Consider the following 21,525-nt stretch of genomic DNA (forward strand, 5'->3'; position numbering starts at 1 on the left):
TCATGATTACACTTCTTTTGCGTTCACCTTTATTGAAATTTATTTTTTCTGCGAAATAGAAGAGAGTCTGCACATAAATAAATATATAAATTAAATTTATTTATTTAACTCCTACATAAAGATAAAACGCAAACACATTCTCGAAATCGTGAATATGCATAAAAATTTTTGAAAAAAATCAAAATTACAATAATTGAATTAATTCAATTTGCAATTTCTTTTTTACTTTTAATATTCAATGTTTCCAAGAGTGCAACATTTCTCGACTATTGCATCAAGCTAAATATTTCCATTTCAAGATTGTATTTACATGTAATTTTAAAGGATAATATTTATCATTCTGAATTGATTTATTAGTTTTTTTTGTGATACAAAAATCAATCATTATCAATCAAAATATTTATAAATCTATATAGCTGGAATATTGAAACTAGATAATTGCAAATTAATAGAAGAATTATAAAAGATCAAAATTTATGATTTTTATTTAATAATAAGAAACATTATTAGAAAATGAAAAATAGCTCACAAAAGCTGGAAAAGGTAGAATAAAATTTAATATAAACTTTTTATTTTTGATATATATTATGCAAAAATAAAAATGTACAATTGTTGTATATATGTGACTGCTTATAATTTATACAACGCGTATTATAAAAACACTATAAACGGCATTTGCGGTGTGTAACTCTCAATAATGATAAATGCGACTCTATCTACAATGTGTTTGCGAAAAGTCGTTGAACGAGTTGTGTAAATTTCAAGTCCAAAAATATACTTTACAAGTCGCAACAGTCTCTTTAGGCATTAACTCCTCCGATTCGATTTGTCGACGCGGAATCACATCGTGTTATAACTCACGTAAATGAAATCGTAAATACAGCCTAAATGCATTATTTTTATAATTTTTACAATTTTCTCCTAGAAATCTTAATTATTTCTTTCATTGAAACATATTGTGTACAAATATTTAAACTCGTAAATATTATTTCTATTAATAAAAGTTGATAGAAAATATACTAAAAATGTATCCAAATACTCTTTTTAAGGATTAAGAAATAAAAATATTTTTATAATTATTTTAGATGAAAAAAAATAGTACAAACGAGATATAACAGATGCAAATCCTAAATCGAGTTGCATGTGACAACAAGAAGTTAATCCTCACATCTTATTTTAAGATACTTATCTCATTCTGAAGCCAACTAGTACATAAGCTAGTTCAGCACTTGGAAGAATGTTAATCGACGCCATTGTAAATTCCTATAGATTTTTTATTTCGTGTGAAATTTTCGCGTAGAGTCGGCTGCCATATCAAGTAATAATTGACACGGTCTGAAACTCTCGCCGTAATGACTCTGGAATTCCTCCATTTTTTTGACGAATCGATGAGCACCATATGCGTCCACCCAACGGAATGGACCACCTGTAAAAGGCGGGAAGCCCAAGCCAAACACAGCTCCCACATTACCCTCCAACTGAAAAATACAAATATCGTTAATAAAATCAAGTATAGAATAGAATCAAGTATAAAAAATGTTATAATATTAATGTGCTATTTATACATTTGTGTTAGTAGTATGCAATGATAAGTAAATATATTGAGCCTGTGAATCTTTTATACTTTAATTTTAATGTATTAACTTACGGGATTAGCTAAAATATTTTCTTGCAAGCAAAGCACCGCTTCGTTGACGAATCGCGAGACCATCCTCAACTGACGGTCCTCATCGGATGTGCTACCTTTAGGCTCGAGTGTGTATTTCTTCAAAATATCTAACGCGCCGACATTTACTTCCCTGTTCTTAGAGTCGGCTTCATACACGAATATACCTTTCCCAGACTTACGTCCTAAAATTCATACGAATTTAGAATTTAGTATAATTAATTTATAATTCGTTGATTTTTCCATATATATTTAATAAATTATCATAATCGCATCCAGTAAATTCTTTCCACAATTAAAAAGGTGTTTCCTTTATACAGAATTAGACAATAGAATTCAGTTATATTGTAAAAAGTTTACCGAGAAAACCGGCTTTGACCATATCGCCAAGAATGTTCACATCTCCCCCTCTAAAACGTTCGCCGAAAGCTTTGTCAAGATCGGCGCTAATGTGAGCACCCACATCGATGCCGACTTCATCGGATAAAGTAGCCGCGCCGACAGGGAAACCGAATGCCTTTGTCAGCTTATCCAACTGCACTGGATCTACACCTTCCTGTTTATTACAAATTATAAATTATTCATAATTTGAGATTAGAACAATATAAGGATATAATATGTGTGTCCTAACATATCACATAGTTGTATCGATCGCGTTAATTAAAGATATTTAGATCTTTAAAATATATCGTTTTCGTTTCTCGCACGTGATTTCGATAAAAATATAATTATTACTGACAAGTGTCACTCACTTGCATTAATCTGATCGCTTCTGACAACATGGCAGAAAGTATTCTTGTAGTGTAGAATCCGGGACCATCACCGACTGTGATAACGATTTTGCCTTGCTTCAGACCGACATCCACAGCAGTTCTGATAGTTTCCTCGGATGTTCCTTTATGTGTTATAATTTCTAGCAATTGCATTTTGTCAACAGGAGAAAAATAATGCATGCCAATCACCTAAAGAACCGTGTCTTAAAGCTTATGTATTTATATATATAAGATAATTATACATTATAATTACATTAAAATTCACTATTATAATTAGACAAATTAAATAATAAATAATAATTATTATTAATAATTATTATTTATTTTTCCTATATTTAATTATAATTTAATTTTTCAAATTAAATATATAGATGTATTTACTTTATCAGGACGACTGCTACCAGCAGCTATCTTTGTGATGGGAATTGCAGATGTATTAGTCGCAATGACACAGTGCTGCGGCACTATAGATTCAATTTCCTTTAGGACTTTATGCTTGATGCCAATGTCTTCGAATACTGCTTCAATCACTACATCTACATCCTTGAAGGAGTTGTAGTTTAATGTCGCGTCGAGATGCGAGAGATATTTATCTTTTTCCACACTGTATTACAAAATTTTTATTAAAAAGATTTGTATTTTATGTGTAACTTTGTTTTTTAATAGGAAAGGCACCGAACCTGGAGATTCGTTTACGCTTCACAGCGCTGTCTAAGCCTTTCTGAATTTGACCTATGCCGCGATAGAGTCCAGATTGATTGGTATCCTTCATAATGACATCGTAACCCTTATCGATGCTGACCTGGACGATGCCCGCACCCATCAAGCCGGCGCCAATTACAGCAATTTTTCTATACAAAATAAATCGTAATGAATTATGCTGAAAAGAATATGTGTTAATTAAAATTGGGTAGCAAAAATTACTTTATGATTATTTTAGCAATCAATTAATAAAGTAATTATAATGACATTATTTAGATTATAATGATTAAACATAAATTACATTTTCAATCATTAATTTGTATCTGTATTTATATAATCATTAATTTGATTTCATCCATAATCATTTCATTTGTAAATTTATAAGAAGACGTACTTGGCTGCACTCTTGGCCGAACCGAAACGATTTTTTTTACAAGCTGTCTGACCAAAGAACAAGCTGGTAAGACCTTTACACTCCGGTGTAACTAATAGTTGGCCAAATCCCTTAGCTTCAGCTTCGAATCCGACGACTGGACCCTTATCTAAACCAGTTCTCACCACTTCTAAGATTTTAAGAGGAGCAGGATACAAACCACCCGTTGCTTTCATCACCTGAGCTTTTGCTCTCCCGAATATTTGATCCTTGACAAAGTTAAAAGATAGAACCTGTTGCGTTATCTTATCCACAAAAGACTTCGGACCACGCTCGACTTTTAACTTTCCGTTCGCAAGATCCTGTGCAGCTTTTACCGCGGTTTCTTCCAAATATCTCATTGTACTAAAAAAAAGCACAATTCGATTTTAATAATATAATTTCGATGGTATTAGCAGTATTTTTACTATAGAAAAAGACTTTATTTATCTTTCTATTAGAGGACAACGAGTATTTTCTAAAGTAGATTAAATATGAAATTACAAGAGCCAATTATTAATAATTATATGATCTAAAAAAACATAAAATATAAAATTATTCTTTTTAAAGAAATTAGCATAAAAGATTTAAAGTGCATTTGTATTAAAGTGTGTTATTTATATGTTTGTACTTTTCTTCAGGCGTTCCAACTCCTGGACCGAGACGATTCACCACGATATCCACTAGTCCGGATTTTTTCGCTCTATCAGCTGTAACTGTTTTACCAGTGAGTATCATGTCTAGAGCGGTGGGGAGAGAAATCAACTGAGACAAACGTTGAGTACCACCAGCACCAGGAAGAAGCCCAAGCATTATTTCTGGTAATCCTAACTTGGTCTGTTTATTATTAACAGCGAGTCTATAGTGACACGCTAACGCGACCTAACAGAAAATAATTAATTTAATGAATAATTCTCCTCTTTGTGTCTCTATGAAATTTTTATTTCATTTTTTATTTTATATTTTCATTTTAAATTCTCTTATTTTAATTATGAAAAATGTGTTACCTCCAATCCTCCACCGAGACATGAACCGTTAATAGCAGCAACAATCGGTTTTTTACTGTTTGCTACTATGTTCATAACTCTTTGAGCCTCTTTCACCAGTTGATAACCGCTTTCGGCATCCGAAAAAGTTTGTAACATAGAAATGTCTGCACCAGCTATAAAGTTGTTTTGTTTTCCGCTAATCAGAACTGCTGAGTTTACAAGTGGATTTGATTGAACTTCAGTCAGCAAACTTTCTACTTCCGCTATTACTTCCTTATTTAAGGTGTTTAACTGTATCAACAATAAGATAAAGATTTGTATTAAAATAACTTTCTTTTTTATTTTCTTTTGTGTTTTGATAAAGCGTGATATATTCTCATCTTATATTTTGACATAACTTATAGTTCAACATATTGCAACATAATATTTACAAGCAACATAAATATACGCATACATAGATATCCTATATAGATATTATAATTATATTGTGATAATAATGTTCTGTGCTGTATAAGATGGTACTATATATTACCTGGACTCCTGGTGAATCCATGGTAATGACTGCTACATCGTTCACAATTTTACATTTAAAATATTTTCTATTTGCCTCGGTTGTTAGTGTTCTTAGGGATTGGTGTAAACCTGAAAAAATATAATAGTAATTAAATGATGTAATAACTGTATAATAATTGTATGGTGAATAAGAAATATATATTATAATAAAAAATTTAAATTTATTTTGTATTAAAATAATATTCTTATATTAAAACAATTTTCTTTAAAACTTTTTAACTTTATTAATATATTTACTATCTAATTATCATCTCATATTCCTTTATAATAAGAATAGAATGTCTAATGCTTGCTGATTGTTTATCAATGCTTGCATTGATAAACAATCATACATATTCTATTCTTGATTCTATTCTTAGTTCTATTATATATTTTCATTATTTTATGGCAATAAAAGTGTATAAATGTCATTCAATATTAATTTACACAGATATAAAAACATAAGCATGCCATCAATAAGTCACATCCAATATAAATTTTGCTAAATGATATAATTGTTGAAAGTGTCATTTGTCCAGAGATGCATCTCTAATGTATATTTCATGTTATCTGTATTTATTCGATTTTTTTAAATAATTTAATTTATAGTGGTTTTGATCAAAATGAATTTAATATCTTCTGCTTTGCATTGGATGCATTTAAGACTTAAAATATATGAATATTTAACATATGCTTATTTTAAAAATTTAACTTGAAAATACACACACAAAATCCTACTTTTAGCAAGTCTAATTAAAAATATATACATATTTGTTATTAAATACAAACTGATAGAAATGGATGCAAATTATTTCAGTCTAAATACTATTAAATACTATTAATCTAATTTCAAGTTTGATATTATTTTTCTCAAGTTAAGATAGATTTTTATAAAATATTTCCTTTTAAATTATTCTATCTTTCTGCACATTTAAAAATTTCTTCTTTTGTTTCAAGAGTATACTTTTGCAGTGTAAAATATCAAGTTAAAAGGAATTTTTAAAAGAAAAAAAGAACAAAAGAAAAATTAAACTAATCTTTTTAATTATAAGTACTATATATATATATATATATATATATATATATATATATATATATATATATACTTTTATGCACATATTTTTATCTGTATTTATTTCATCTCAAGTACACAAAACATCGCTTGCAAGGAATGCTTTGTAAATTGTAAGGGAAAACTTGGCAAAGCTCATGTTATTTTTTCCACAGAACGTATGTTCGAAGTCCATGAGTCCAAAAAAACCTTGACACCTTGAAACCTTGAGACGATTAACGAAACCTTTAACGATTATTAATATCCTCAGAATAATATAATTTTAGATATCGCACTGTGTCAATATTCATAAATCTTGAATTAGTATTAATCATCAATCTCTCTCTCTCTCTCACCAACGTGAGAGCAAAGGTCGGTGATATTGAACCGGCGAATTTATCGGTGTCCACCGGTCACATACGAATACCAATATGCTACCAAGTGTCAAAAATTGAAGAATCCTTCATAACGTGAAATTTAGCGAACAATTCGAGCCTCAAACCGGTGTAAATCACATATCATCGCTCTCGATCTCTGTCTCTCTCTCTCAACTTCGGATTGTTGCCAACTAGAAGTATTCGAGATCGAGACTTTGACTCTGGCATTTTATACATTTTTTTCCCGGCTATCTCGAGATGAACTTTCAACGGGCGATCTCGCACGTACAAGATAAAATAACATAATACCACGAGATACATCATATTTACTCCTTCCTCCTTTTTTTCGGATAAGTCACGTACGCACCAAAGTTACACGTAATCAATCACCTGTGCATTTCAAAGCAAAATTCGCGTTGGCGCGGGAACAGCGCACGAGAGCGCCCAAGAGTCTGCAGTTCGCCATGTCTCTCGGTTGAGATTCGAATTTGGACGAATTCAATCAGCTGACTTTCATAGAGTGAAGGCAAAAATCGCGACTGATGCACGCGACACGACACTCACTACACGAGTGTGTCGCCTTAACTGGATGATCCCGTCCTACGACATGACTCCCATGTCCCACGTGGCTTTCGCGCGGGGAGAGAGTATCGAGAACATCGACCCTTGTACCCTCGAGACTCAATCGGTAAGGAATTTATCGCGAAACGCGCGGGAAAAACGATTTCCAGCGCGATTAATTAAATTATAATGGCACGTATATTCAGTTAAATTATGTATATCGGTTCGATGTTTTTGAGGCGAAAACTCTGTTTTTTTCCTTCAGCTGTTTTTTTTCCACGAATTGCCTTCTCGAAAAGATTTAAAGCAGATAAATTCGATATTCGATCGCTTATCGGCCGGAAGAATCGATACTCTCGAGCTCCATTAAGTATATTATTACGTCGAGGAAGCAACTTCTTGGACTTTGATCTTGACATCTTACACACTTATTTGTGTGACGTATTACAAATGCATGATGAATTAACGAAAATGTTTTGTTTTACATTATCGAGTCGCGTAGAATATTAATAAACAATTTTAACATATGTTTTCATTTGCTTAATTATACTGCGAATGACATCTTCATTATTATATGTTTATTTTAAGGAGAATTCGAAATAAATATTTTTGTAAACATTAATTAATTTCTCCTTGGTATATAAGAATATGATATATAAGAAAAAAATTAATAATTAATATTCTAATATATAGATATATATTAATATTCTAATATATTCCATAAATAATATTTTAATAGATAATTAATATTCTGAAGAGAGGAGAAATTAATTAATAGCTGATAAATAATATTCCCATCATCTTTGTGTGCGTACTTCATTGGGGAATTTAATTTCGTCGATTAATTCCATTCTTATCGGATATGATATAATAAATTATCTATAAATCAATTCGTTACCTTGTGATTCAATTTTATCTTCGATTCGACTGTCACACATTTTATGATATAAGAATATTATTTGAATCACAGTTTCCTGAAGATGTTTAGACAAGCTGTATTATAACACTTATCATTATGTCTACGCTAAAAACATTAAACTTGTATCGACAATATCATTATTGGTAATTTTCTTGATAACGTCACAAATTTATGAATGAATGAGATTTGTCATCGAGTCGCTCATCTGGAATACTCGACTCCTTATGCTTCAATGACTATAGTTACCAACGTAAACACTGCTTCTAAATCATGTGAGCGCCTTGTCATAATCGCTCGTGATCAAATACATGCGGGAATTGCCCGTTTTTTAACGGATAATCAGCTATTAACAGGAATTAAGAGTGCGTGATGTGCGTAACTCGTGTGGCATAAGTAACTAATGTGAATAATCTCACGCTAGCAGTCAATTTTCGCATCTGATTCGGATGTAATTAAACGCCTAATGTGTTTCACTTCATATCAATCTGCTCTCTCACACCAGATGTATTAATTTATCTAAAAACGACGTTATCGCGTTTCTTTGAGAAGGACAGAGAAAGAATATCTGATTTACGTCTGTCTAGTATAATTCAGCATCCTTATGGCAAAGAACTTCTCTTTGGCATCGGTTGTCGTGATCGATCAAAGGTAGGATCAAAGGACTCGAGGTTATACGTTTGAATAAGATGTTATGTTTCAATAATGACAGGATGTCTGACAACACTCATGCTAAGGAACAGTGGCAACTTCTACAAAGTCTACGATCTACTGCGGAAGGTCTGTTAATCGATGGAGTGTCCAATGTATGGGATGTTTATGGTGGCCTAAATCGACTGCATAATGTGATGGAGAAGATATTTAAACATGGCTGTCGCATATTTGATCCCAATGTTAGCTGCGTTTGTTAACTTTCAAAGCTACTATTGAAAATATTATCTATATTATATCTTCACATATTAGATTACAAAGATAGTTGATGTACAATAATTGTCTAATTACACAATGAATAATTTTATACAAATTATTCTTATAAAATGTTATATTTATGCATAATTGAGTTTGATATAAAATATTTTCTGATAAAAGTTTGATTATTATAAATATAATTGTAAATACACAATTTTCTTTGATTGTCTGAAAGGATTTTATTACAAGTTTCATAAAAATATTTTTATAAGGGCGAGCCAGACTGTTGGATATTCATTCAAGGATTGAATTGGCTTCAGCCCTCTTTAGCAACATCACCAGTGTTATCAGAAAATGAGGATTATTTAAGCCATTTACCAACTAGAATAACATCTAAAAAGGATATGTTGTGGCTATACAAAAGGTTAATCTTCTTTTTTTCTTTTTATATATTAATTATTCTTCAATCTTTTTGTTTCTCAAGGCAAATTGATTAAATTCTAATATATTTACAGTTTAGAAAGTCACTCTTTATCACACAAGTTATCATGGCTTCTCTCAGATAAGGAACATTTACTCTCTTGCTTGGAACCATGGGCCTTTCTCTGTCAAGAAAATATGGCAGAAGCAACACTTTTGTATTTACGAGCAGTTGAGAGAAATCAGCCTGTGCTGCTCGCAGAAATCGATCCCTGTTTAGTGAGTAATGTGTTGATGTTATTTCTAGAATCTGAAATTTTGAAATTGAAACATTTCTGAATTGAAATAAATTATTTAAATTGAAATGAGTTTCTCTAAATTTAATTTAGAAATTATTTCATTTTAAATAAATTTTAAATAAACAATAAATTTTAATTTTAAATAAATTTTAAATAAACAATGATGTTATAAGATATATTACATATTTCAATGAATTTAATCATTTCTGTATTTTTCTATTTGTGAATTTGCAGTTTCTGCCAACATGGATGTCGCCTAAAACAAGTCCCAGACGACATCGTCGCTCATCTTCATATCCAGTCAATCTTTCTGGTGCTAATTATATTTTTGCACGAGATAAGAGTGAAAGGAGTTTCAATAGATACGTGAAGGTTTCAATACAGTCTCGTTTGAATACTTCAATGCAGTCTGTGTCTCATAAAAGAGACAGTGTTGAAAGTCAGATATCGAAGCCTGTACAAATTATTACTGATGACAACGCGCAAAGTAATTCCAAAATCAATGATATACCTCTGAAAACGTGGAATAGTCTGCCTGCTTTGATTAAGAGTCAAAGTAATGTCCCAGTTGCCGTAGACAGTTCAACTGCGATTTCGCCAATTATTCAAGAAAGCAATGACAACAGTAACAAAAGTACCGATCATCCTCGTGCGATGCACTTAGCGGAGATCATCAATATCAATTATTCCGAGTCGAAGCAACCCGTCAATTCCAATACGGATAGGCTCATAGCAAAGCCCAAGACACCTATTAGGAAGACAAGAAACAGATTGAAGACCAAACATAGTCAAAATAAAAGAGTATCCGAAAATCTGGGAGTTTATTCGAACGTTCATGGAGAAGAAATCAAAAACACCATCGAAGAGACGCAGCCGGTTGTAACGACGGCAGAATTAGCAGAGAAGAGGTTCTTGAAGCAGTTGGCGATGCGTAGAAAGACGTCCTTCTTGGTAGGTTCGGCGCCTGAATTCACAAGTTCGTGGACTGTCGAAGTGGAAGGTCAAAAAGATATCCGTACGCCGCGGAAGAGCTTTATGGAGGACGGCGGCAGTAGCGTGCAGCCAATGGCAACTGGTTATTTTCCGCGTCCGGCAGAAGGCCAAAGTTTGACTAGTTTCCTATCCTCAGCACGGTTCTCGCGTGCCAACGATGCCGAGTTGGATCGCGAGAACGCGCATTTTAGCATCTGCGAGGCGATGATCGCCGCTATCGAGCAGGTCAAGTGCAATCGACTGCAACAGCTGGACGTCGACGCGGTTGATGATGAGAGCGATGAGGAAATCAACCGGCTCAAGCAACGGATTCGGCTGCGACGTCGGCAGCGCCAGGAAGAAAAATGTCGAAGTAAAGGTTGGAGTCGCGGTGATCTGTTGAGCGATGGTAGAACCGATACAACCACAACCACCGATCAGAGCGTCAGTCCATTGTCCACGTCTCCGGAAGATCCCTCGGACAGCGTGTCTACGGAAGATTCTGAACTGGACGATGAACGGAAATTGAGAAACGGCGACGCATTCGCGTCGACCACATCATTGTTTTCGGACATAGAATCGCGCCAGGCAAGGTTCGCTACAGAGTCGACTGTGAGCGAGAGCAGCATGTCTGCTGAAGGGGTGGCTTTATCTCTCATCAGTCGCTTCAACGAGAAGCAATTGCCTCGGGCTAGCGAGTTGCAGTGGCTGGTTTCCGAAAAGGATGCGCCTCAGAGATTGTTGCCGATGCCGAAGAGCTGGCCGGTCAGTCCCGACGAAATCGAGATCGAAGATACGCGGACGATACCGTTGAGAGGGACGATCGAATGGGCCCCACCGCGACCACAGATCATTTTCACGCCTCATCCACCGCCGGTGTAAGTGTATGCAACAAGAAAAAGATAATAATTTAAAAATTCTTTTTCCTTTTCTCATTCTATTTTAACTGAATATCTTGTATGAATTATATCAAGTGATAAGCGAAAAATATCATTTACACATCGAAATTGATTGATCTTATAAAAATAAAAATTTTATATAAAATCTCTTACGAATATATACAGATTCTATAAATAATACAAGTAATTTCTATTGATAGATAGGCATGTATGTGAATATTAATAATATTCTTCCTTCTCTTGAAAACTTTGAGATTTTTCTTAACTTCAATATACCTCGATCATTTTTCTTTCAGAAGACGAACGTTGATAGCGAAGCAGAATTACAGATGCGCAGGTTGCGGTATGAAAGTCGCCGTGAAATACGCCAATCGATTTCGATATTGCGAATATCTGGGCCGATACTTTTGCACGGGTTGCCACACGAACCAGGTAGCAGTTATCCCAGGGAAAATTCTATCGAAATGGGATTTCAATAGGTAAACTCTCCTTAAAAATTATTGATAAAGCGTCTTGATCTCTAATGTTTTTTAATTCTTTGCAGATATCCCGTGTCAAATTTCTCATATAGATTACTAGACCAGATGATGTCAGATCCGCTGTTCCAAGTGAACGATTTGAATCCGCTGTTGTATAGACGAATAAAACAATTGGACAAAACGCGAGTTTTGCGCACAAAATTATTCTTCTTGAAAGACTTTTTGTTCACATGTCGATTTGCGAGCAGGTAAGTTTCAAAATCTTTTTACAATACGAACACAGCATAATTCCGCGATGTTACAGTCTTCAAAATATGCTGAAGAAGGAGCCGGATTACATCATAAGCGATCCGCATGTATACTCAATTCAAGATTTAATAAACATCAAGTTTGGCGTGCTATACATCAAGCTGCAAGAACTCGTTCAAATTTGTTGTGCACATACTATGGAATGTGAGGTATTATAATATCAATATATTTTAATTAATATAATATCAATATATTATAATTATTATAATATCGCGATGTATTCTCTTTCAGCTGTGTCAAGCTAGAGGATTCGTATGCGAGTTATGCTGTTCCAAAGATGTTATATTTCCGTGGGATTTGTTGAAGGTGATTCGATGCGACAAATGTGGTGCGTGCTTCCATATGGATTGTAAGCAGGATTCTGGCAAGCTCGAGTGTCCTCGGTGTGTAAGGCTGCGCGCCAGACGCATTTCGAGGGACGAGAAGCCCTGACAAATGACAACATTCTTTGCCACGCCATTCAGAGTGGGATATGTATATTAACATTTCCACAGAATCATCTTCAAAAAATCTTAGAGATTTATTCTCTCATCTATCCCTCTTCTTTTATTGAGTCTTTTCAGACGATATAAAATTCTATATTATAGATATAGATGTTTTTTAGATGTCTATATTGTTTGAGATACTATTATTAATTACTATTATGTAAAATACATATGCAATATGTATACAAGAAATAAAAATTCTTGGATATACAATTTATTATAGCATAGAATATTTATGATAATTAATCAAACTTGAGTTTAATTCTGATTTCTGACACATTTTGATGTATGGAAATGTTACAGAAATTGTATATATATAGGTCATTTACATAGGATATTTACATTGCACAATTTAATAGTGATAGAGGGATTTATGAGAGAAAACCAATACTTGTTTCCTGTTACATTGCAGGGATATAATTGAGAATACTATTTGTGCCTCAGCTTTGAAAAAAAGAATATTGTATGAATGAGATGTATATTATAGCAAAGACTGAAGCATTGTGATATATTGCATGTTGGATTTTGATCTTTTTGTAACCTGGAAAAATAACTTTAAAAAAGAAATGTTCACAGAGGATGTCTTTAATTTTTTTTTCCTTTTTTTTTTTTGAGGAAACCAATACCTCAGAAGATCGATTTATTTCTTAGAATTAAGAAGTAAATTAAGTAACTTATTAAACAATATACAAACAACAATGTAACTTGACACATTTTTCAATTTAAAAAGATACAATATCATACTTAACGTAAAAAAATTTATAAAAAATTGCAAAAATTTTCTATAAAATAATTAGTTTTGTGTATGTATTTAAATAACCTGTTACTAAATATTTACGATAGTTCTTTTCTATAGTGTTAAAAGGAGAAATATTTTTAAGAGATTTGTACATATTTATTTACAGACATAATGAGCATTTGTTGAACAAAAAATATTATTATAATTAGATATATTGTACTAACAAAAAAGAATCTCAAGTTGCGATAGTAATTTTAAATCTGCAAATATTGTTTATTAGTACAAATAGAGTAATATTATTATCTTATTATATGAAAATTGCGTATCTAGTGTTAATTCCAAGTAATAATTATGTACCTGATTTTTTCTGACATTTAAAATATTTATATTTATTGTTTATTTATGAAAATTGTTAACACATGCATATGCAAACTAATAAGATTTTCAAAATTGTATTATATTCTTCTGCGTGACATACAATCTCTATTATAATTCTTGATATAATAATTCTGAATAAAAGATTTATAAAAAAAATATATAAAGTAATACAAATAAATACAAATAAAATTATTAGATTCGAATATATATATATATATATATATATATATATATATATATATATATATATAGAAAAAAAATCATAAACAGTTTGAATTAGAAATCTATTTGCAAATCTATTGCGATATCTTTATATGATAGTTTCAAAAAAACTAATTTACGTATTTCTCGTAGGATATATTCGTATGTAAAACATTACATTTAATGTTTATTTCTCAGAAAATAATTCCATTGTATATTTGTATTAATGATTGAATAGACTTGGAAATATTTCTGAAAATTATTTTAAAAAACATTCCTAAAATTTATTCAACATATAGTTGTAAAAATGACCAATAATCATTTTATTTGATTACATGTAAATTAGGGAAGATAGAAAGAGAGAAAAAGAAAGATTGCTTTTATTTGAAATAATTTGCAATAAAATAATACAATTAATAAATTTTCATGATTTTATTCAGTTATATGTGTTTATAGTACACATCTACCTGAGGATAATAGATATAGTAGAGGTTCATTGTGACGATAGAAAAATATATTATTAATTATATATATATACATTAGCCTAATTTAGATCCACTTCTGCGATTCGTAGTGTATGTGATGTATATGTTTATTACATAAATTTGTTTATCAAATTTGTCCTAATTTAATTATGGATATATACATATGCAGATGTAAATCTACGATCAAATGTATGTACAGTAGATAATATGTAATTTTACTTGTGTTTACGTTTTTGAGGTAAGAATTTACCGAGGATTAGTCACTTTGAAAATATGTATTATATATTCTATTCTTTGCTAAAAGCAGAGTCGTATATAAATACTGTACACAATTACTGAGTATATATACGGGGTAGCCATAAAATTCCTTATTTTTTTCACACAAATTAGTTATTATCAAATATGCTACATATGCATATTCATATTTTTCATTTTTTTTATTTTTATAATTTTTGTTCAATGAAAAATTAAAAAAATGTCACACATATAGAGAATCTGGTGATAGACCATCTTCTGTAAACATAATATATTTTAATCTAGCAAGTCATATATTATGATAACATTGAATATATATATATTTTTAATATTTTATTTTTTATATATTAAAGATTAACTTTATATTAATATATATATATATATATATATATATATATATATATTAATTAATATTTTGTTTCACACTTTTTTTAAGCAATTGATAAATAAATTATATTAATTATATAAATAGATTATATTGTTAACATCCCAAATTACAAATTTATATTCATTTTTATATCAAGTTTTTCAATTTCACACTATAAGTAATAGAATTTCGTGGCCACCCTGTATTAAAAAAGAATACTTGACATTTTTAGTTTTAACTTGGTGACATTATAAGTGAGCATTCTTATATAGGTGATCCTTTTCATTTTTTTTGACAATTGTCTTGAATATTTTTGTTCAGGAAAAAGTACCATGTTAGCAGCACTATTATACGTGCTATTATATGAATTGCGTTTTGAAAGATCTTATTCGCCTATCTATCTATAATGCGAATTACATCTTTTGTTAATTATTAATCACATTTAGTTTTGGCACGCAAACGTTGCAGAATGAGCGTTTTTTTAAAGAATTTTTTAAGGGAGAAGAAAAATCTTACTTCGCTAAATATGCGAGAAAAGAGCTTAAAATCGCACTAGATTATAACATATATATATAGCTAATTTAGATTATTGAATAAACTTATATCTCAATAAGATATCAGCCATATGATTTCCTCAATTGAAAGAATCTCACATTATATGCGAGATACAAATTTTGGCTCGCTATCAGAAATTCGATTTTTTCAACATAAGCTTCATCAATTTATATAAAGTCGAATCATCACGTTTTTCCTCGACGAGACCGAAAGCTTCTTTATTTTTGATTTTTTTCTTCAACGTCCACTTATATTAAAAGTTTGATTGTCGAATAGGCTGATGAAAATGATTGAAGAAAAAATCAAAAATAAAGAAGTTAATAGAAAAATACAGAAAATCGACTGTAAAGTGCAACAACGATACATAACAATGCGCCATACTATTTATACGATAGAATTTTGAGTAAAAAGTACTGCACGATTATTTGTTCCGAGCGTAATCGCATTTATATTGTTGATCAGCAGTCGGTGGTATTGTCAAATTTATGAAAATATTTTTGAAAAAAAACATCAAAGAATTAAAATTAATTATAGATAGAAGAGGAGAGAAAAAGGAGAGGGGAGGGGGGAGAGAGAGAGAGAGAGAGAGAGAGAGAGAGAGAGAGAGAGAGAGAGAGAGAGAAAAGAGAGAAGAGAAAGTTTGAAGAAAGATTGAAAAGTAATGCATATGATCGAATGTCTCGGGGGTGATACAAGAAACCCGAAAAAAAAAATTAGATATTCGGTTATTCTTCACAGATATACTAAATATGATTTTGCTTGCCATTCAATGGTTTTCTGGCATCATGATTAAGTTAATTAGAGATTATTAAAATAGTATGTTATTTAAATTCAAAACATAGTAATATATGTTGTTCAATACGTATATTATAAGGTCGATTGCTCCGAAATTAGACTAATATTGCAATGGAAAGTCAATTCCTAAGTAAAAAGCATAAAATTCAAGTAAAGACATATAAAGCCGCACGATTTATATTTCTCTTATCAATTTAAGAAAAATCTTTTTTTTATGTATAGCAAAATTAGATGATATGAAAAAGTTTATTTTCCATTGAGAATAATGTATTAATTATTATAGAGGAAAGGACGATTATATATAAAATTAAATTTTATTTCTTAATTTCTACTTTTTAAAATACATCTTTCCGTTCTCGACAAATTTGATCGTGCGCATTACTTCCCATTCCCTTTGTACATTGAAAATTCGGCGTCACAAATCTAGATTGATTTGAAAATTTACCTCGCAAGATGTAAAAGCATGGCGCTAAAATAAATTTTTTAATATAAAAAAAAAAGGAAAAAAATAGTAAAATAACTTACAAATATTGAGATTATAAAGTATAGATTATACGCGTCATATATAAATAATAATAATAATAATAAAATAATATAATAATAAAAATATAAAACTTTTGATATAAATTTTATCGTGATAACATTTTTGAAATGTGTTCTCGATGCATTCTCGTCTGTTTTATGTACTATAATGTAGAGAATGTCAAATTTTTAAAACATAAAAATTATATCAAAAGTTTTATATTTTTTATTATTGTACTATTTTATTATTTATAGAATATAGCTATTCGCATGCTAATGACCATTCCAATTGCCTATATTTGGATCAACTCAATAACAATTAGTCTTAGCGACTAGTCTTTGTCTTTTGTCTCGACTTTATCAAATGTCATCTGTCTGTACTTATCGAATATCGAATTTTAGACAATTGTTTTTATTTTATAAGTTAATTTCGATCGCTTTCTTTTTAAAATTTTATTTACCTATATATCTAAAGTTTCTTTTAGTGGCAGCTTTGCTACTTCGAAGAAAATCCTAGAATGTAGAGAAATTGAAATATATTTTGTAAATTACAAAAAACAAATATCAATTTGTGAATATCTTTACTCAAATTAATACTTACTTATGGCTGTATTTGTTGCGAACCGTCATTAAAGTATCCTTATGTTTTTTATGCAGACACTGATTCAAAAGATTGCAAATATCTCTTATGTCGTCAAGTTTATAACCACTATAGTATTCTAATGTTGGAGTCCATCCTCCCAGGTCCTTCATTAGTAATGCTAGTAACAGTGCCGCTGCTGCGACTTTGCTATCACTGAACGTGATCATCGAGTAATCCATCAACGAATATTCCAATATATATCGAGCCAAAGTTAACGTTGGCATAGACACCTTGGCACACTATTTTCGAATAATAGTGATTAAATTAATATACATTTGCCAATGAAGTCAAATATAAATATTCCATAAAAGATTATGATTGAATGAAAATAAGAAAAATCTAATTTAAATTAAAAAATGCAATTTCATGATTTGATATCAAAATAACACTTTTATTAGTTTTATTTATAATTGAGTATGTATATAAGATTCACAAGCTATTACATTTGTATAAGTATGTTAAAGCAAAAAAATTTAGATTACAATTAGGTGAGAAATTGAATTCTGGATTATCTTATTAAATCTGGACCATCAAGTGTCTGTTTGTACCATTAAGTCTAATTATATCCAGACCCACTTGTATACATTACTCTTTTCTCATTAAAAAAAAAAAAAAAAAAAAAAAAAAAAAAAAAAAAAAAAAAAAAAGTTTACAATGTGAAAAAAATATATATATAAAATATACAATTTGATATATTTATTTTGAATATATTTGAAGTAGAATTCTAATGTATTCTGAAGTAAAATAATAAATCTTTACAAGGAACAATTTCTGCATGAATTGTATGTATATGTGATACTAAATAAATATTTCTTACTCTGGCATAACGCCGAAGAAATCTGTAAGAAAGAGGTATTCCCAGATCAAAATTGACTACTCTTAAGACATTTGCTTCCATCCTGATGAGTTCTCTCTGTGTATAAGCGCCATCACATATGTACAAAAAATCTTCTACCATTGGTGGTATCCTTTCCTAAAATAAAAATTAAGAACATATATTGTTAAAGAGTATAATTTCATTAGATAAAAATATTCGTGATTTTACAATGAAAATGTGTTCATAAACTTACATCAAATTTACTTGCTATGAAAAGACTCGCAGCGCCGAGTAACTGCAAAGTTTCCTTGCCAACCGTCACCTTTGTCAGGTAGAGATCGACCAATTTCACGGCCAAATAGAGAGTCTCGTGATTAAGTTCAAACGATTCTTGCACTTCGACCATCCAGTCGATCAGCAGTGCTCTCATCCATCGAGACAGGCATACTTGTCGCTCCATATAATCAGCAATACGAAATAAATGCTCTCGTTCTTTTAAATATTCAAAAATGTCCATTGCATATTGCGATACTTGGAATGGATCTAGCCAATTTTCGACATCAAAGTCCCATTGTACGTCTTTGGGTAGTTCTCTTGCAGGTACGGTGATTAAATCAATAGCTAATGCTTTTTTCTTGTTCATAGAAGGCATAGGTTCACTAATTTCATTCTTTTCGATTTCTTTCTCGTTTTCATCAATCTATTTCAAGTATACATATATACTTTATAATTTTAATAATTATGAATATTATATAAATTATATTACTATACGAAGACTACAATATAAATTTTTCACATGTTTAATTTAATTACATGATTGAGAAAAACATAGAATTTTAGACACAGAACTTAATTCTTAAGCTTTGTTATTTAATTTCTGAAATTTCAAAACATTTTATATTACAAATTAAGAAAAAAATTATAGAAGCTTTAGTTTCCAAATTTCTGCTATGCCTATGAATCAAATGAAAAAGGGAAAATGTCATAGTTATGAAATATTGCATACAAATATATTATGAAGATTATTAATCACCTTAGTGCTGCTTTTACGAGTTTTCTTTAGGCTATCCGTAACATCTTCCAAAGCACTAATATATAGTGAATTGTCTTCTGACTTCTCCAGATCTGTGCTATGTCTATTTATGACTTTGTTGGAAATTTCCGTTTTATCGTCTTTTTTAATAATGGGTTTAACACGAGGCAATGGTTTCGATTTCACTGGTATAACTTTTGCAATATTAATATCTGCAGGCTTGTCTACTACAATTGGTTTTACGTGAGTAACCATTTTTTTTGTTAGATGATTTTGTCCTCCCAATGATGTAATAGCCTATACAAATAATAAAAAAAGGAACAAAGAATAATATAACGATAAAAATATATACACTATATATAAAAATAATAATACAAGAATGTTATGATATAAAAATACAGTAATATACTACATATATATTTGCATCTAATAATATAATAATTATAGTACATTATAGTACATACATTAGTAATATTTGTAAAGGCAGATCTCTTGACTGTCTTTTCTTTAGGTGGTGATGCTTCTGCCTTCCGCTTACGAGTATCTCTGCTGACAGATTGTTTTACTACATTATTTAATAAAGCATTTTGACTCCTGGTTGTCACTCCTTTTCTTAGAGTTGTAGTGCTGTTTTGTCTATTCTGTCCAAGTAATACTTTTGGAGGTGCCATTTTTGTATGGGATAAAACTTTGGTACTTCTATTCCTTGCCTAATTCCTATTATTCAAAATTTTATAATTTATTTATATATAGCATTGAAGAATATAATTTCTTTGTATTTAATATTTTTACTAGATTAATATAAGATTTAATATTTCTACTAAGATAAAATTTTATTAAGTTTCATATTCAAGTGTCTTTAAACACATTGGTTTTAAAAGTATTTAACTGGATTTTATTAAGGTATTATATGCATATACATATTTGTTTATTAATTAAAATAATTCTGTTCCGTATATATTGCACTAAAATTGATATTTGTATACATTTTTGATCAAGCACAATGGATTATAAATTAATTAAAAAATTTATTACTAAGAAATAATTTAAAAGAGATTAGAAATATTTTTTATTTCCAAACCATCGACGTGATTCCCGATATGGATAAAACAAAGAAAAAAAATGTACAAACTCTTTTATACACAGAAATTATTCGTATGTCCAACACACATTCTCCTCGACAAATTGTATCGAAAATGTATCGAAAAAAGACATAAAACCGCGTTATTTTCCAATAACTTAATCGCTTTCTCGAGTACATGCAAAGCATGTACGGGGATTCGAATTTGTGGAAACCGTAGAGGCAAGAAAAACGCGGGAACTCTCCAGATCCACGGAAACTCGTACAATCGTTCTATCACTTTTATTAGTCTCTCGAGTCAAGGACGATGCTAAAATCTATCGTTTCAGCGAACATGCAGAGCGTTACCAGTGATGTTGATACACGAAGGTCGTTAGCAAAATATTTATCAGACGTTGTCTTAGCAATATGGAGGAGAGACCGCGTCCGTTTCGCACCGAATCGGATACACAATGTGCGGTCGACTATCCACGTGTACCTGCGTGAGCCTCGTGTTAGGTACAGACGGCCGGGGTCCTTGCCTTTTAACGTCCTAGCATCACCGCGTGCGCGCTTCTCGCACTCGTCCCTCACCGTACATGCGTCTCGTTCAGCGTCGTCAAATCACCTCCCTCATCCGTCTTGTGTCGTTGACATTCAAAAACTCACCGGTTACGGCCGGTCAGCCAATCGTGACACCGACGTCGCGCGCAACATCTCGCGGCGATGTGCGGGATGTCTCGTTGCAGGCTCTGAGGGATGTTACCTACGATCGATATGTACGGTACTCTTCAAATATCCACGTACGTCTTTATTTTTCTTCAAAATATCAAACATTTCGTGCCAATTGCATTTTTTATCGTATATTACTTGCATGTATTTGATTCTTGTCATTTATAAGATT

General features: G+C 31.0%; 3 protein-coding genes across 7 annotated transcripts; 1 reads left to right on the forward strand and 2 right to left on the reverse strand.

The window, feature by feature from the left end:
* Positions 1-1,081: 1,081 nt before the first annotated feature.
* On the reverse strand, positions 1,082-7,136 carry LOC105254374 (trifunctional enzyme subunit alpha, mitochondrial). The gene is made up of 11 exons (XM_011263012.3): positions 6,913-7,136; positions 5,075-5,184; positions 4,561-4,833; positions 4,185-4,435; positions 3,536-3,919; positions 3,120-3,290; positions 2,821-3,043; positions 2,419-2,628; positions 2,027-2,222; positions 1,649-1,851; positions 1,082-1,478 (listed from the first exon to the last, which is right to left on the reverse strand). The coding sequence occupies exons 1-11, from the start codon at positions 6,986-6,988 to the stop codon at positions 1,275-1,277; spliced, it is 2,301 nt and encodes a 766-aa protein (XP_011261314.1). The 5' UTR covers positions 6,989-7,136; the 3' UTR covers positions 1,082-1,274.
* Positions 7,137-8,270: 1,134 nt separating this feature from the next.
* On the forward strand, positions 8,271-12,922 carry LOC105254380 (run domain Beclin-1-interacting and cysteine-rich domain-containing protein). 2 transcript variants are annotated; one of them, XM_011263043.3, is made up of 9 exons: positions 8,271-8,650; positions 8,689-8,892; positions 9,181-9,332; positions 9,424-9,607; positions 9,862-11,477; positions 11,795-11,977; positions 12,043-12,225; positions 12,282-12,435; positions 12,518-12,922. In XM_011263043.3, exons 2-9 carry the CDS (start codon positions 8,689-8,691, stop codon positions 12,716-12,718), a joined length of 2,877 nt encoding a protein of 958 aa, XP_011261345.1. In that variant the 5' UTR covers positions 8,271-8,650; the 3' UTR covers positions 12,719-12,922. The 2 variants fall into 2 exon arrangements, with proteins under 2 accessions (XP_011261345.1, XP_011261328.1); XM_011263026.3 differs by having other exon boundaries at positions 8,712-8,892.
* A 3,943-nt stretch (positions 12,923-16,865) lies between these two features.
* LOC105254400 (G2/mitotic-specific cyclin-B3) lies at positions 16,866-21,277 on the reverse strand. Of its 4 annotated transcripts, none has more exons than XM_011263082.3 (8): positions 20,704-20,951; positions 20,026-20,278; positions 19,562-19,858; positions 18,782-19,228; positions 18,529-18,684; positions 17,670-17,950; positions 17,530-17,581; positions 16,866-17,015 (listed from the first exon to the last, which is right to left on the reverse strand). In XM_011263082.3, exons 2-7 carry the CDS (start codon positions 20,230-20,232, stop codon positions 17,530-17,532), a joined length of 1,440 nt encoding a protein of 479 aa, XP_011261384.1. In that variant the 5' UTR covers positions 20,233-20,278; positions 20,704-20,951; the 3' UTR covers positions 16,866-17,015. The 4 variants fall into 4 exon arrangements, with proteins under 4 accessions (XP_011261384.1, XP_011261375.1, XP_011261356.1 ...); XM_011263073.3 differs by having other exon boundaries at positions 20,694-20,951; XM_011263054.3 differs by lacking the exon at positions 20,704-20,951 and adding an exon at positions 21,121-21,277 and having other exon boundaries at positions 16,867-17,015.
* Between the last annotated feature and the right edge of the window lie 248 nt (positions 21,278-21,525).

This window comes from Camponotus floridanus, unplaced genomic scaffold, assembly GCF_003227725.1.
Source record: "Camponotus floridanus strain SB8 unplaced genomic scaffold, Cflo_v7.5 scaffold58, whole genome shotgun sequence".
Taxonomy (NCBI): Eukaryota; Metazoa; Arthropoda; class Insecta; order Hymenoptera; family Formicidae; genus Camponotus; species Camponotus floridanus.